The sequence below is a fragment of the Strigops habroptila genome, chromosome 10 (genome assembly GCF_004027225.2).
Source record: "Strigops habroptila isolate Jane chromosome 10, bStrHab1.2.pri, whole genome shotgun sequence".
Lineage (NCBI taxonomy): Eukaryota > Metazoa > Chordata > Aves > Psittaciformes > Psittacidae > Strigops > Strigops habroptila.
The window spans coordinates 5,516,725-5,534,655 of NC_046359.1; the positions used below are offsets into that span (position 1 = coordinate 5,516,725).

At 44.1% G+C, this 17,931-nt stretch overlaps 1 protein-coding gene across 1 annotated transcript in view; it reads right to left on the reverse strand.

Moving 5' to 3' along the window:
• Positions 1-8,574: 8,574 nt before the first annotated feature.
• The window catches only part of UST (uronyl 2-sulfotransferase), a 154,647-nt gene continuing 145,290 nt past the window's right edge, over positions 8,575-17,931 (reverse strand). Inside the window, exon 8 of the mRNA XM_030499861.1 lies at positions 8,575-11,331. Coding sequence (XP_030355721.1) covers positions 11,048-11,331 — 284 coding nt within the window. The 3' untranslated portion in view covers positions 8,575-11,047. The remainder of the gene's footprint in view (positions 11,332-17,931) is intronic.

Sequence of the window (17,931 nt, forward strand, 5' to 3'; positions counted from 1 at the left end):
TCCCAAGCGAAACCATGGGGCGGGCTCCCACAGCCGGTTCGTGCGGAGCCAGCGGGAGCCACCCCACCGCTGCCCCCTGCCCGGGGCCTGGGCAGGGCCGGGCGGTCATGGCCGCGGCCGCGGCTCCCTCTAGCGCCCGCCCGGCGCCGGGCCGAGCCCCGCCAGGCCGGTACCGCCCTCGGGCAGCCGGGGCGAGCTCCGGAGCCGGCTCCGAGTCCCCCGGGCTGCTCCTGGGGGCACAGCACTGCCGGACCCTGCGCGGAGAGCCTGGCCGGGCCTGCCCACCGCTCCCCCCGGGCTGCGGCTCTGCGGAGCCCACCCCCAACCCGCGAAAGATGCTGAGGGCAAAGGGAGGCCGCCACCTCTCGCACGAAGAATCATCTGTTCTCTTCCTCCCGCTTCTCATTAGAGAAGCGATTTTTCCCAAAACAGGATGTTGGGCCAGGGAGAGGTAATGTAAACAGATGCATTCTTTGAAAGCTTGCAGTGCATTTTTGCGGAGCACAGGCTTTTGCACTGAAATGGGGAGAGCCATGAGGTGTGGGAACGAAGGACCGAAGCACCAGGAGAAAGAGAATGAAAAACACTTCCTCTGACAAAAGTGAGTCAGCCCAGAGCCTACCTTGATGTTAGTGTTTTTTCTGGAGGCACAGAGGGCACAAAGTTGAGATCGAGTGATGAAGAAACCTTCAAACAAAGCTGATACTGGCTCATTGTTAGAAGAAAGCTTGAAACAGTATCACAGACAGCCTTCCTTCCTTTTAAAAGTGTGCAGAATTGGTTAATTTACACCAGAAGTGGCCTTTGCTGATGTGAACCAAAAGGAAGACAGGATCCCATCTCTGCTCACCTCCCCTCAGATTGGCTCCAGCACCAGAAAGGCAGTGACCTCCATGGTTAATTAAGCAGTTTCACCTGGACCCAGCACTCCATCTGGGTCCAGGTTAAATCTTTTCCCTGTTGCTGTGTGCTCCTGTCTTTTATCAGGCATGGGCTTTTTACAAAGAGTGCCTTTGGCAGCAGGGGCAGGGAGAGTGGCGCCAGAGAGGCTGTGACTGCCCTTTCTGACAGCTTACTTAGGGGCATCCAGCCGCTTAACACCTGCACCAGAAGCAGATTTCCTCACCTCCCATTCTTCAGGGTTCTGATCCTGTTCCTTGCAATGCATCTCATGTCTTTCCTGGGTTCTCTGCTCTGGCCTCCACACTTCTGTCAAACTTTACAGAAGCAAAATCCTTCTGTCTTTTGTGTCTAAAACCCCTGTGGGGCTCCAGAGGGCTGTAGCTAGTGTTTTGAAGCTCTACACATATACCTGCTACAGTTCCTGTGCAGTGCAGAAACCTAACACATGCTAACCGTGTAACTGCAGTGCTACAGTGGGAACTTGCCATGGCTGCATGTGCCAGCCCATTTTACTCCACTTAGTTATTTCACGTTGTGGTTCCCTTTAGGGTGGCACCTTTGTGCAGGCTCCATTGGCCCCGAGCACATAACCGCCACCATTTATACTGTATCCAAGCCTGAAGTCCCAATAACTAATGTGGCGCTTCCTGGGGAAGGAGCTACTGAGCGCTGGTGCAAGCTTTGGACTTTGTCTTTTTGGATCTCTGCCTCGTCTCCTCTTGAGCAATGCAATGGGAATGAGTAAGGAAGCAACACCTTTTGACTCACCAGACTAAAGCAGACTGCTTTTGGAGGGACAGGCTGGAGAAAACAATGGATACTTGGGTTTGGCTTGGCTTGCCATGTTTTTTCTAAAAGGCTGCTTCATTCAAACTGAAATGACTGGCATGCACAGGGAAGAGGGGGAAAGAAGGAAAAGCAAGCTAAGCCCAGGCACCAGGCACTGCAGCCTAGGTCTCCTCAGCAAGAAGCTTCTGCTGTTTAACCTACACTCATCCACCTCTTGCATACGGCTTCCTCTGCATACGAAGCATTTTCTTTGGTTGTTCTCAGTTGCAGCATCTACTATTCAGTTGAACATTAACACTGTGACATAAACACAGTATTATTATCATTACTATCTGATCCTCTATGTTGCTTGTGAGAGGAGTCTTCAAGGATATGACCTGATATTGCTGGCTTCACAGTAGTTAAGAGCTGGCCAAAACCTGAAGGGATATTTTGGGGAAGGTGGGGATTACCTGTCCTGTTTCAAATTACTTTTCGCAGCTCACTATCTGTCAGGAAAACGAGGAGGCTTTCCCCATGAAAAATTTCCCCAGGGAAATTCTCAGTGCCTCCTTTTCATTTCCGGAGGAATATAAACTAGTGCACAGCCCCTGCGTGGTTTAGAGAGCCACATTCAGCTGCCTTCCAGCGGCACCCGGGCTTCTTTCCGGGCCTGGGACTGGCACAGGAGGGGGGAGGTAGAGGCCAAAGTGCCTTGGGCATGCTGGCAGTTGCCCCTCAGCTGGATTTTGAGTGGTGGGGGGCACTTGCTACTGGGATCGGTGGGAAGCAGAGGGGCACAACTCCCGCCTGCAGAGACTGCGTGTAAATAAGGCAAACATCACAGGCATTTGGATTTGGGAAGTCTGGCTCCGCTGCAGCTATTGTGATCCCTGTTATGCAGGAATTCTACAAAACCATACCAATCCTCATAAAAGTTTTGCAGAGCAGATAAATACTGCACTCCAGCCTTCGCGGTGAGGGGAAAAAGGAAAGCTTTAAGCAATTAGGCCGGGCCACACAGCGATTCGGCAGCAAGCCGGGCCGCCAGCTGTGCGGGGCTCCCAAGGCAGCTGTGCCTCTGTGTCCTCTTCTGCCACCACTGAAAGCACCCACATGGGTGCAGCAGGGAGGAGCTCCGGGTAGGGAGCACCTCGGGACCACAGACAATTTTATGGAAAGAAAGGGCCTGACTTTCTCCATGTTAGCGTGAGGAGCAGCAGCTTTCTTAAAAGATGCTGACTTCTGGCTAAACACGTTTTCCCTGGATTGCTCCAGCAAGCTTTGCTATCTGTTTTGCACTTTCCTATCTATTTTGCAGAGAAGTTAGAAGCTCTTAGCTCTGGTCAGAGCTGTTCTTGGCCAAGGTTTTGCTAACGCCTCCTTTCCCTTTTCTGTGGTGAGAACAGAGAAACGGGTTGGCTCTCATCTCACCATCCTCACAGGAGCTAGCTGCCATGCTGCTCTACCTACAAAAGACAGAAATGCTTTAGACTCCTTTGGGGTGATGGGTACATGCCTGTGAGGGATCAGAGTAAGCATGAGACAAGCCCCCTTCCCCCAGACAAAAAGAGGACATTCTCTTTTCTTTCTAAGAAGCAAAAAGCTTTTTTCCTTCGATTCAAAAGACATTGTTTCGGAAAATCAGAGCTGACCACATAATTCCATCTCCTTCTCCCAGTTTTGGAGAGATAAGACATGCGTGATGCTGCTTGACACTGTGATATTTGTAAGACAAAACAGAGGTCAAATTTGCTGAATGTTTTCCAAATTCCAGTGAGGTTTATCACAAAGAGACCCATGCACAGACCCAAGTGCCGTGACTGACAAGGGCTGGATTGTAGCGTCACTAAAAAGCTCAGTTTCCAGCCAATGCTGATCAGCCAAATCACGATCTTTGGGGCAAAACCTGCTGGAAAGCTACAATTACGCAGAGATAGTCCAGGGAGTTTTCACAGCAGAGTTTTTGACAAGAAACCCCATTGTGAGGAGCCGGGTCTTCATGCTTCAAGAAGCAACACTGTACTCTATCAGCACCATCGTGCCTTGGTCTGGTGAGAAAGAAGCCCTGAGCTCAGGCCCGCATGGGGCAGGCAGGCAGAAGGCTGCTGCCCTCCCTCCCCTGCACCCTGAGACCTCCCCTGGATCCCTGCAGCCTCCTTGGAAGAGAGGCACTGCTGGGCTCTCCTTGCCAGCCTTCTGTCCCAAGAAGTGCAGGAAGAAAGATTTTTCCCAGAGCAAGTGCTGACAGGTCTAGCACAAACTTGTCCAAGGGAGATTTGGCAGAAATGCCCACCAGCTAGCTGCGACTGAGAAACCGGCTCTGTTTCCCTCGCCCCGCTCAGGCAGCAGCCTCCAGTGCTGCTGCTGACACCGAGAGGCTGCTCACGTTGGAGGACTGACACTGCGGAGACTTCTTTGCGCCCTGATGCGCTCACCTGCCAGCGCATTTCAGCCTCCCGGCCCGCAGCCAAAGGGGACGGATTTGGCAGTGCTAAGCCTCAGTTGTTTGAACAGAGACAGGCCAGGACTCGCCCTAATACTCAGAGCAGAAACTGGATCTGGAGCAGGAATGAAGCTGACACCTGCAAGGTGGGCTCTACCTCAAGAGCCTTTCCCCAGTATCAAAGTTTAGAGCGAGGCTCAGCAGCTCATGTTCCTCCACAAAGCATGGGCACTTGCACAGAGGAGTTATGTCCACATTTGCTCAGTCTTCCTTAAGATCCTCCCCAGAAGACGTCAGCGAAAGCTTTAATGATGTGTACTGTCCAGGAAAAGGAGAGACTGGGAGGAGATAAGGGGAAAGCACGAGATCTCTCAGCTGAGAGGCATATACCCCTGTCTGACAGCTGGAGAAGTTTTCTGGTTTATGGATACACCAGACAAAAACAACTACTTGGTGAGCTGAGTCTTTTGACTCCATGTTGGCATTGGTTGCTGAACAGTTAAGGCATCACTGAGTTTTTCTAAGCAGTGTGGAAAACCAAAGGAAAACACAACTTAGAGGACATACATGAACACAGGTTTGATGACTTTTCAGGTAGGCTACAAGGGCCACATATTGCAGGACAAAACATGACCATATTCTTGCAAATGGCTAAATTTACAAGATGTGACTTCAGCCACCCATCCATCTGCTTATCTGCTCTTACTACTACAGGATCACCTTTCCCAAACATAAAGCTACCTTACAGCCATGCCATTTCTGCATGTATTCATTATACACGAACAGATAAGACTAGGCAGTAATCTTTGTCCCAAAAGGACATAAATAGTCTGTTGAAGGGTTAAAAATTTATTAATATTTAGGCACTTACCTGAAAAGTTTGCACAGTTTTAAGGAAAAGGTAAGGGGAAGCAACTCCAGGTAACTGAAATTTTCTATAGTACCTGTTTCGCCTGCTGAAATCTAGGTCTGATCTTAGAGCAGGAAAGACAGTTCAAGGATTAAGACACTTGGCTAAATTATCATCAGTGCTTTTTCACAACCTCCTTGTGTGACATTGGGAATATCACTTACTCACTTGCTGTATCCATTCCCAATGTATGAAATGGGGATAACAGCACTTCTTTACCTCCACTGTGGATCAAAAGGATACAGATATTAATCATTTTCCAAGACGCTCAGACAATATGGTTAGTGAAGAAATACCCTGCACAGATTGACCTTGGGAAATACAGCAAATACGGCCTCCAGTTTGTTCATATACAAACAAATGGAGTAAGTGAAAATGGAAAAGGCCCACAGCTCTTCAGTGAGGCATAGGTGCCTCATTGCTGCTTCTTCTAGCACATCTCTCCAGCCTGACCTAGGAATCTTGTTTTCTTTGGGGAATCAGAGACTAACGGCCATAGCTGATTTCCCCTCCCTGAGCTTACCACCACATAAACTAGATTGGAGGCTCCTAGAAGAGAAATTCCTGGGAAACCACACCCTGGCTCTTATGTCTGCCACGGACTGTGACCGCCTGTTTCTTTCCTGCACCCAAACTAGAGATGATTATGAGTTCAAAACTGGGAGACACAATTGGCCTTTGCTACTTGACAACGCTCCCGTGAGTCCTGAGGTTATCAAAAGTCTCCCATATTGTCCTGGCCTAGTAAACCGGAGAACTGCAGGAATGCCTTCCCTTGTGCACAGTAACTGAATATTACTCTGCTCATCAGCAGCACCGCTGCGCTCAGTACTTGCACTCAACCTGGACAGAGGTTTGCTGAAGGATCAAGCCGCGTCTCAGACCAGCTCCTGCACATCAGATACAGGTAGAGCCTGTGTGCTGGTATTCTGCCAGGTTTGTGGGGTAGACCGGCGATCTGGAAGCACATCAAAAAAGCTCCCCAAAACGCTAAGTTAATAGAAATCACAAATCTGAAGCAGCATTAGATTTTGAAGCGTGGTCTCAAGTTTTCCAGATGGGCCAAAGCCATAGAGTGGGCAGTTTGTGTAACACTTCTGCGGGGTGCTCTGCCACATCCTAGTATTTAGACCATTATTCTTAACCCTGAGCAGCATTGCCTTCATGCATTCCTGCTAATCATTACTTTTCACAGCACCAGCTTCCCCGCAGTGTAGCAGAATTCTTTGCCATCAGCCTTTTTGCCCATCGGATCCAAAGAAGGGAACAGAAGGATGGCAAAAGTTTGCATAAAACACACTCCTACCATGCCTGCCTGACATCAGTGTTATTAACTTACCCTTTCAGCCACAACCAGTTAAACACAAAACCAGACTTGCATTCTTCTTTTACATACTCAGAAAAGGGAATCCACATGTTTATATTCACAATCCCCATTCAAATACACCACTGGTCAAATCTCACCATCTTACAGCAGCTGAAAGGCCAAATACGTATTTGCAGAAAACCTCCCTTCTTCCCATCCCCTCTTGCCCCCAGAGCAACCTTCCACCCCACCTCCAGGCTCTTCCAATATGACAGCATCAGATGTCAGTGCTAGGACACAACCATTATGGTGTGCTGGTGCTTCCATTAAATACATCTATTTTCCAAAGCTTAGAACTCAGCGCTGAAGTTCACACTGCAGCTCAACATGCAGTGCCATTTCTGGGCAAACCGATGAAAATGCATATGACATTTTTTTAGTTGCAAGTGAGACCTCAGCAACTGATTTATGCTGGTTGAGATTTAACTTTCCACCTTCAAAATAAGATCCTTCCCATCCACTCCTAATGCATTGCAGGGAATTTTTTTCACACCCCCAATGGCTATTTCTCACGGAACTGCCTTCCAGCACCCTTCCCACTGTACCTGTGGGCACCTAAGCAGACCCTCACTTTGCAAACACTCCCTTGGGACTGACCGTGCAGAATCCTGGTGATTCCAGCACCACCAGACAGGCACTTGCAAGGCTTGGTAACACCTTTCTCGTTTTTCCCATGGAGTCTGTACATGAAGGTCTACACGTAGCAACGCTCAATTCTTTTCTTTGGTCTTGGCTTATACAAGCAGATCGATCGTCAGTGTTTTATATGTTTGCTGAACTCTATATAATAAAGCCTGAATGCTTGAAAATAAACCAGAAGGAATGCTGTGGCATTGCGTTACAGTATTATAGCTCTCAAAAATGTTGCTGTGTTGTTTGGGCTGCGGTCTAACACCACAGATGTTCCCTTTCTTAAAACGGAGGGGGATATCAGAGCACCATAACCCCTAACTGGGAATTACAGACCTGTATTTTTTAAGAGGATGCAGAGTTTCATTCTTCAGCGGATGATGTTTCTTCATTTGCTAAGGGGACCCAAGCTGGCATGCAGTGTGGTTTCCTCTGTTAGTCAAAAATTTACCTTTACATTAAATATTTTTATTACGTCAAGTATTGAAAGAAGGAAGAATTTAATGGCTGGAATCCACAGATCTGCCCTCCAGCGTTTAAAATCTGTGGTTTTGTTGTGTCTTTATGATACCATGTACCATTCTATATTATAATATTCAAACAATTCATCAAGGTCCAATGATATAGAATTGCAAAGAAATTCAAATGCTTCAAATACAGCATTAATTTCACACACCTTCATTCTGCTGAGCTACATAAAAGTAGAGCACATTGCAGATAGATACTTGGACTGAGCTTTGCATCACCAGCACAATTTGTGTAGAAGACAAGTAAATTAAACAGGAACAAAACCCGCACCATTTGTCACTGTCACTGGAAACTTAAGACTAAAATTCATTTTTTCCAGAGTGCTGCATTTTAGCAACGGTTGATTCTCTCTTTAGTGTGAAAGCACTGGTGTTTCACATACATTTCAACATCACTCTGGACTATGGGAGCTGTTATGCCTGGCCATCAAACACCGTAGTAAAACACATTGTATGGGGACCAAGCTGTTTCTCTCATGGGTAAAACTTGTTTTTCTTAGCAGCCACAAAGCTCATGAGACAATGTCCTTCAGGGTACTTACTGTACATCTCAGGTGCGTAACATAATTCTGACTTCACTCTCACACCTCCAGGCAATTGGGGACACAGAATAACCCAGGAACAACCTGCCCCAACCTCACTACTAAAGTATGACTTTCAGACGATAAACTGTGCCGTATGCCATCCTGTTTTGCCAGATGCAACTGCAGTGTCTTACCCACAGCCATGGTACCCAGGCAAGAAATCTAGCATAAGCAAGTGGACTATGGTGCTAGGAAGAAATGTACAAGTTTTATTCTTAAACATCACTGGACTGAAAAATAGTCATATGGCTTATTTATATTTCAGGAGATGGTAGTGAATAAGTTAAAGAATATTTCATCCCAAAACATACCTTGCTTTCATTTATAGCTAAGCTAATGTACACATATGTTTTCTTATTTTCATAAATGTCAAGCACCCACCTTTTTCCCCCCACAAAGATTCACAAGTACATGCATGGCACTTCCTACAAGCTGTCGTGGGCTAAAGGCTTACAAACAATGATTTTTTTTTTTTTTTTTTTTGAATATGAAGTATTAATCAGACCAAAATATAATCATTTAAATCAACTTCTTCCTGAGCAACTTAGAATTTGGAATGTGCTGAAAAGTTTCAATAAATAAGTCAAAGATTAACCAGCTTAAAACGTACCTTTTAACAATTAAGTAAAATGTATTTCATGACAGACAAATAGACTGCAGAACCAGGAATCTTAGATGCTATGCGCCAGATAAATTTATGAAGTACCATTCGAGGAGGAGAGGCCAGGTTGATTGTTACGAAAAGTACAACATTAAAACCTAGCGAGTAAATCATTAAACAGGCTTTGTATTTAGGTTATAAGTAGTGATGGCTGAAGATACCATTAAATAAACAGATAAAAACAGACTTTACGGTAAGCGGCAGTGAACTTGCAGGAAGGGTGAATGTGTTAAGTGACTGATTATTCTGTTACAACGTTGGCAAAAAGGATTCAAACAGAATTTCAGAAAGGTGAGATTATTAGTTTTCTTTCCAAAATATAACAATTCCACAGTGTGTAAACTAATCATTACTCTTTCAATGTAATTTCATAGAAACCACTTAAAATATACAATGCAGCAGATTCATATTTTAGCTAATATGTTAGTTGTTATCTGTGCCATTTTCAGCTTTCTTTAATGTGCTCCCCCACAGCAGTGCATTGCTACCACCAACTTGGGATGTTAATGAGAACAGAAACTTCTACATAATATTTTCTGGAAGTTAGCATCTTGTCTTAACATGATTACACTTCTTTATTTTCGTTCTCTGCATGTAGGTACAGAAAGGCTGACTGGTGATGAAGATGGGCCACAATGTTTATTGGCTCTCAGCAGGCTCATAAAAGAAGAAACCCTTCGAAAGCACATTCTAGCTTAACCCAAGTTTATACGCTGTGTCCATCACAAAATAACTTTTGCTTGTTATTGCAAACCAAAGTATGACCATGCAGATGGCAGACATGCTGCTAAGGCAGCTGCAGAACAGGAAACAAAAATTGCCTGGCAGATGTTTGAGAAAGGTTGTGTGTTAGACAGAGGCATGTAGCCCCTGAAGTGTTACTGGGACTCATCCTGGAGAGGAGCTGCAACAACTCAGCCCTGCTTCTTTCCTATGCTCTAGGACAGGAATTTATTGCTATTATCCTCTACCAGCCTGCTTCCTCTGGCAACAATGGCACACAAGAAGCCAAGGCCTCATCAAGACCCCAAATCCTGCCTGTTCTGCTGTGCCCATTGCTGCATGCAGGTCTGTCACTTCTGCACCATCAGTCCTGGCAGGCTGTTGAATAGCCAGCAGGCCCACAGGTCACAGGGAACCTCAGGGATACCCACCTTAAAGGCAACAGCATGCCACATAATTGAGCTATTTCCCTTTCCCCTCCCAGCCTCCAACCATCCCTTTTCTAGTGTTTGCTGGTAACACTTGCAGTGATTAACAAGGGCAACTTTCACAGTGGCTCTCTTAACATATCATTGAATCAGCTTTTATTTCACAGAGCATGCCTTCTTTGTTTTATCATTCTGAGGAATTTCAACTGGAGAAGTTGAAATCATCTAAGTTTTTTTAATGATTGACTTTTTCTGTATCTCTTTGGATTTGTGACCTATAAGAATAAAAATCTACAAAGACCCTTCCTGAACATGAAAAAGGTATGCTGCACCTTTTCTTTCAGAGTCTAATAGAAACATACTCAACTGCAGAAACCAAACTCTACTGTTTAGTTAACTCTGCCTTGCACTTTGCATTCACTGACCTGGTAACTTTTTTGTGCTCTATGAACAAGAAGGGTTCACCAAAAAACATCCGGTTCCTGTAACTTGCCTTGTTTCCACTAATATTAATTTTTCTGAATAGTAGCCTTGCTCCTCACACACAGGGTAATTCAGAAGCCATTATCTAGGCCCTTTCTGAGCCTGTTATCCTTGGATGTGCGCAGACAAGGCAATGGCATACCAGTGTGTTCTGGGCAGAAAGAGGCACTCTTCCCAAATGGCTCACTACCCATAGTTCCCATTGCCGATAGCTAATGCCGCAGTGGTATGCAATGAAGACTTGCTTCTGGAGAGAGAGAGACACAAGAGTCTGTAAAATTTACTTTTCAAGACTGCCCAAGCTATTCTTTAATGTTTTGCAGGTTCCCAGAGGACTACTGCGTACTCCAAAAGTTATTTTGTGATAGACAGTAGATACTTCTCTCTTGAACCATGCTATAGCAAGTATGCTACAGAGCCAACATCATATGATGAATCAAACCTGCAAATCCAGGTATCTTCTGATGGCCCAGCATGTGGGAATGGTCTCAAATGTTCCATTTCAAATGCTGCTGCGCATTAACTCAGTTCCTTAAGGAATTACTTTTAATAATAATTAAAAAAATCTTAAGAAAGCTGGAGGGGTCACCAGAAGAGAAAGGATAGCTCTTCCATCCATCACCTTTTATAGATATCCTCTAGCCACTTTTCATCATCTTCTTCCTCATCGTCTATTGGTTCCTCTGTTTCCAGGGGAGACGGAATGAAGAACTCGGGTCTGGGACGTGGTTTCCTGATATGAGACTTCAGTCCAAACTTGCGCTTTAGCAGGTGGAACTGTTCTTTGACATAGTAATAAAATTCATATTCATATCTCATGCGTTGGTAGAGGATCTGTATTGCTTCTGGAGAGGGGACGGTCTTTTTCACTGTCACAGTCAGATTGCCAAGTTTCCTATGTTCTGTAAAAGAAAACAAGCAATGTGGTGGGTGCTGCTTAATGAGGCCAGACCTAAACTTTTTTAATGATTAAGGCGTTGCCCTGCTGCATTACTAATACAAATGAGCTTAAACTTTCTCCTTACCTTTAACAATAGATGAAAAAATACAGATGTTTGAAGTCAGACTTGCATGTGTAAATACGGCTACTTCATACACGGCATTTGACATTGTGTGATGCCACTGAGGATTTTAATTGGCAATGAAGGGTTATCTCAAAATGCAAGTTAGGTCATACCATTTATGAGCATAAACTACACATACAGAAACCCATAATCTTGCCTAGCTTTCAAAATTTTGCCTAATGCATGGGAAGTATATATCCAACACACAGCTGAGCTGAACTAATCGATTATTTCCTATATGGCATACTGTGTTGTGTCTCAGTGGTGCTTTATTATTGCTCAAATCTAAATAGGTATTTACCAACCCGAATCCATCTAGCGCCAAAGCATCACCACGATACCTCAGGACCAAACGTACATTATGACTTTCTTGTCCTTTTTTACCTGTTCATTAAAGTAGACTCCTCTTCCTGTCATGCCCCGGGACTGGAATATTTCAGTATGTTTTTCTTCACCTGACAACTTTTGCTTTGGTAAACTGAAATAAAACACCCTTATTGTTGATAATGAATTAGAGTTACTAGCAAAATATTGAATTGCCTCTGCCTCTTCTTTGGAGGAATACATTAATCTCCAATGAGGCTAGTACTTGAACAAGGTGTAAAGCGAAATCTCAAGGCAAACATTTTGCTGTTTCTAAGACATGGCAACAAGCTGCCAGAGCATCCTAAGTATTCTTCTTCAAGACAGAAACATAATTGAACACCCACTGTGAAGAAGAGAATAGAAAAAACTAGATCTGTAGCATCACTGTATCAACATCACCGTATCAACCTAACAACTGCAACTTTCTTTAGGAGAAGCGGAGGTGAAGGTTACACTGATGAAGTACTAGCTTCTGTAATTAGCTTTCCTGAAAGCTCAGTGCTCCAATCCAGTAACTCTGAGAGAACGTGATGCCATGGAAATGACTGTAATAGCCTGAGAATACACCTGTGTCCAGACACGGCAAGATGAATGGCCTTGCATGGAAGCAAGGAAGTGTCAGTTAGACATTGGTAAAATACCTTCTTCATAACAAGGACAGACAGGCAGTGCGGTGGAGCACTCAAGTTGCAAAAGCTGTATCGCTGGAGGATTTTAAGACTAGATTCATTGATTCTCTCCTGAGTGAAGCCACTTGACTAGGGGACATCTTAAGGCCATTTTCCATGACTCTAAACCCAATAGATTAATTTTAATCTTGTCAGCCCTTACTTTGCTTCCTTGCTCTTTGCTACAACAGCAAGGTCTGCATGAGAACTGATCTGTCTTTTTTGCTTTGTTTTGTTTCAGGATGTCTTGGCTTCTGCTGCTCATTCTTTCCTTAATATTTAGATCCTCTATTTGTACGGCCTCAAATGCCAAACAGAAATCCCCATATGCTGCATGACTACATAGATAAACTGCTGCAGTGAAGAAGAGCTGGATTTTGATATGGAAACCTAATTCTTCTTGTAACAGCAGTTCTGCAAGTTGGAGGAATTCAAAAGGGTTGGGCCATGAAGCATGGCAAAGAGAAAACTTACAAGGAGGAAGCAGGCAGCAAAGAACATTTCATGTTTCCAACCAGATCCCAGCAGCAGTGATCACCCTCACTTCCACGGGAGTCCCTGAGTTAAAATGGGATTTTATCATGGGCAGAGTTTTGCTCACAAGAGAAGTCCAAACTAGGGTCTTCTGAAGCACCTGCCAGCAAAGCTAAACACATGCTTAGCAGTTCTACAGTGAAACACGTTATCACAATCACTTACACATACAGCTAAGGGATGGATTGATGGTTCCTAGTAGGAAAAGTGAGTTGGTCTTGGGCTTCCACAAGCACTATGTTCATCCAAGAGAAATAATAAAAAATAACTTTTTAGGGAAGTAAGGAATTTTAAGCAAAGGCAAACCCGTATATTTCAAGAAGTAATAAAAGATGAGTAAGTCCAGCTAGTGAACACAACAGCAGTGATCTTCAGGCAAAAAGTTGGTATTTGCAATATTTTAAATCTTGAAAAGTACAACAGAAGGGTAGAGCGCATGAAGGGTAGATGAACTGCTTTCTTTACATTTTAGAAGATAAATGTTCATATAGCTTAAAGTGTCCACACCTACAAACACATTATAATTTTCAGACAACTGACACACATTTTCCTACTTCAGAGTAAAGGAATTAAAGAAAAAAACCCAAAAGCCATTCATTTTAATAATAGCGCATGAGACAGCAAGTGCTGCTGGGCTGGACATTCTCATATTCATTTGACTTCATTGCGTCACACACATCTGGTGCAGAAGAAAAACTTACAGCTGAAAGAGGTATTTTCCCTCTCAGTTTTGCTTGCCAATTGCAGCAAGTTGAACTGTAGAAGAATATGATACAAAGAGAGGATAGGTTGACTAGCTTACCAAATTAATGCTGTTCTAAAACACACACACAAATTATTTGAAGCATTAATTCTGTTTTGCATTTGTACTTTTAATTCCTTCTCTCAAGGAAGAATGCTTTTCATTAGTTGGTAACAGTTAAAACATGCTGCTCTGTAATTAAATGGACCTTTCACACTAAACTTTGTAGTTCTTTACGCTGAAATCTCTGTCTCTACTCATATATCTAATTAAACAATTTGGTACACAGAGTTCTTTGTTCTTTAATTACAGTGCTGTATGGTGATATATGCTCTGTAATTACTGACTGTTCATATTTTATCGATTTGTATAGTTTGATTTAGATAGGAGTAAAAATGATTAAAATATACAAAAACTAAATTAAAAATAAAGAAGTGATCTTTAACATGCTGTCTAGATAAGAAAAAGTGTAGAGGAAGGATCATGAAATGCTTGCATTTAAAACAGACATTAGCATAGAAAGCACTATCTGTAGCTAGTGAATAGTGTGAAATACTTTTGGTGAAAATATTTGGGTTCCCCAAGAGATTATTCTCTTCCACACCACCTTTACCCATAGACCAGAATAGACTAACAAATGTCTTATCTTTTTAAATTCTCTGTCAGTTGTTCAAGTGGCCATTGATGGCTACTACACGACTACACTCCAGGAAGGACACTATTCAGTCTGTCCTTGGGTGAGAAGGTAACTGCTGCCTTATGATTACTGAGCACTTCAAGACATTCCTCTTTCTGGTGTTTAAGCTGGTAGCTCCCGCCAGCTTTGCAGTCTGGTTTTCTTTACAAACTCAGCAGCAAATATACACTACTAAATATTGCATTTATTAAGCTTAAGCCTTTATACTGCTTGCCAACTTCATTTTTATTTTACATAGGTTATTTCTGTCACAGAAAACTCCATTTACCTCACTGCAAAAAGCTCTTTACTTATACAGTCCCTCCAGGACTCTAAGCAGGGAAAGCCACTTCTTACAGCTCCAGCTCCCTTCGGTGGCTGCTCCTCCCAGCAGAGAGAGGCACTTGTGTTCAGCCCAGGAGTGCTGCCAATGATGACAAGGTGAAAAGCACTAGACTGTTTTCCTGGGGGGGAGGTCAGTGTGGGGCAGGAGCAGCCAAAGAAGAATGTACTGGTGGTGTGCCAGGCAGGGAGCAGCCCACCAGCCAGGTGCTGCATGCCACCCTCATGGTGGGCAGCGAGAAAGCAGCAATATGTACTCCTCCTCTGAGTTTGCAGTCGTCATCACAGAGAGGATGCCCGCATGCGTGCAATTCTTCTTTGCTCTATGCACCACCCACCTCTATAGACGTACACATATGAACAGACAGAAACACACATTCTGGAAGGCTACAGAAGCAATGTAGATTTTCTGGATCTGGTTGGTTCTTGCAGTACAATCGTCAGTAACTGCAGTGTATCAATAGCTGTGAGCACTGGTTGACAGATGGCGTGAGTTGGGGCTGTGCCTGGCTGCAGGCTCAGCCTTTTGATAAAACTAGCAAACTTCGCATTTGCTTTTGCATTTGATTTTTATTTAGACTGGTTTCTAATCTTAATTACTCTTAAAAGGCTCTTTAGTACAAATATGAATGAAATCACTGAACTGCCCCTTGAAGTCACCTTAACCACCTCTCCTCATCATAGAATCAAAATGGAAAAATTAGGTAGATCTGGCTTAAAGCCAAAAGAACAATCTGCATATGCTACGCAAACCCAGCTGTCCCACCAAAGGACCTCCGTTTTATGACCTCTGAGAGAGCTAACCACATATGGAGGACAACAAACTACACCATTTACTTTTTGGGGTTATTTTTTCTTAAACTATGTTTGCTTTGGCATTCTTTTAAGTTATTTTAAAAAAGAAAAGGTACTATACAGTAACCCAACCTCCCAGCACAGCCTGCTCATACCTTGAATTAAGCCTAAATTGGTATGCAGATATGGATGAAGAAAACAAAACTCTTTTGGGTTACCAGGTGATGAATATTTTACTATTACTTTTCCCGCTTTAAAAAAACCTGAACAAACTAAGAAATCTGCATTACTCACTGCAGCAATTGAAACCATAGGGAAAAGTGGTTTTTATACTTTGTGGCTCAAAAAACCTTAGATTACTATATTCAGACAAAATGATCCTAAATGCATTCTCCACCTCATAGGAGAATTTCGGAGTGACGTGGTCTCCAGCGCCCCGCTGTTTCGGTGGATGCGAGGCAAAAGTTTGCTCCCCAGGATGAAGCCACAGGGAGCCCAGCACCCTCAGGGATATGGCAGGGAGAGGCGAGCCAGGCTGGAGCCAGCACAGGGGAGCTGCAGGCGAGGTAACTGTGGGCCTGCCCGGCTGATACTTGCAATGGAAAACCACACGCCGAGAGCTCTGCTGCTCTAAGGCTGTGTGAACATGATGGCTGTCACAGATATAGTAAACTCATTTCCTGGAACTACACGGGGAGGCCCTGCGTTTCAATGGTACGCAGCTGAGCTGCAGTACATACCTACTGCTCCACAGTTTTAAATGGAAATAAAAGTATGTCACTGTGGTTAGATGTGACGTACGGATCGGCGAGGGCCTCTGCTTGATATGCCACTCAAATGATTGCTGGAGTGCTAAAACAGGGCTCTGATGGCTATGCTAGAAATGATCTCCCTCCAGAATATCTAAATGCAGCACAGCAGAAAAATTTCTGGCATAATTGATTCACTTTTCAAACTTAAAATTTTTAGCTGGGCTCTTGAAGGATACCTGGGAAAGGATCATTTTGGGAGAAGAGATGCTGATGTGTTTGGCTCACATGCTGCTTTTCCAATGGCCGTATGGCTGCTACCACTCAGGAGCATGCAGGCCCCAGGGCAGGTCCCAGGTTTCTGGCAGGAGGAGGGATGGTGCACCATGGCTGTACGGTGTGACTGAGCACCTCATATAGGTTCACCGAATCATAGATGGTTTGGGTTGGAAGGGACCTTGCGCGTGCTAAAGGAGAGCAAGGACAATGGAGAAAACCTAACAGAGTCACTGAGCAGGAAGACGTGCACTAAAAACCAAGGTGGATGAAAAAGTAAGTACGGTAATTTTCCCATAGCATCTACTAGGTTTATCTGTCTGAAATCTTATGAATCCCAATTATTAACCTCTTTACTGCTAGTTTACTCTCTTCTCCATTATTCACATCAACAAAAAAAGGTGTAAGTTTTAACAACATGTAGATAAACACGTGACACTCGTGTGCATACTGAGGACAGTTATGCTAGGCTCACTAGCAATGCTTGCCCTTTGTTTTAGCATTTCTGTCCTGAATTATTGTGCTGCTTTGATGACATGGAATGACTTCTAACTGTAGGGCACTAGAAGAACTCTAGCCCACTGGCACACCGCAACGTCCTGTCTCTTAAAGGTCAGATACGGACCTCTCTAAAAAGACTGCTCTCCAGGGGTCATGGAAACATCCAGAACTTGAGAGATCTGCAATTCTAGGCAGATCAGATGTCTTCTCAAACAGGGAGCTTGGGAGTGAATACACCAGGCTGTAATTAGCAAAGACATCGCAAAATGATGGCTGCGAACGACATAAACTGAGCTCAGCGAGACAGTTATAGCAATGCTTTCTTTTTTCTTACCACTACAATGAATAAGAAAACCAGATGGAAGAATAATGTTACTATTAACCTAATATAATTTCATTATTAACATGGACAAACTGCAGAGAGCTCAGAGAATGACAACCTGGTGGGAAGAAATGGAGGGCTGCCAAAACAGAGATTAGCCAGGAAGAGCTCACAGATATAATCTGAAAGACACATAATCAAACAACTACTAATGCTCAAGGATGTAAACACCACGGAGGCATGGCACAAAATGAGAACAAGGAAGAAGCATGGGGAAAAAAAAAGTAGTTAGTGGTAAATGTAAGAAGTAGCTTAAGTCAATAAGGCTGAAAATAATGGAAGAAACATCTTCCTACAATATGCGAGTAACATATTTTGGGGATATGTTGCAGAGGTCCACACTGCACCAGTCTGGCTGTCAACTGGACAATATAACAGCGACGCGCATTCAACAGTGCTCTGAAATA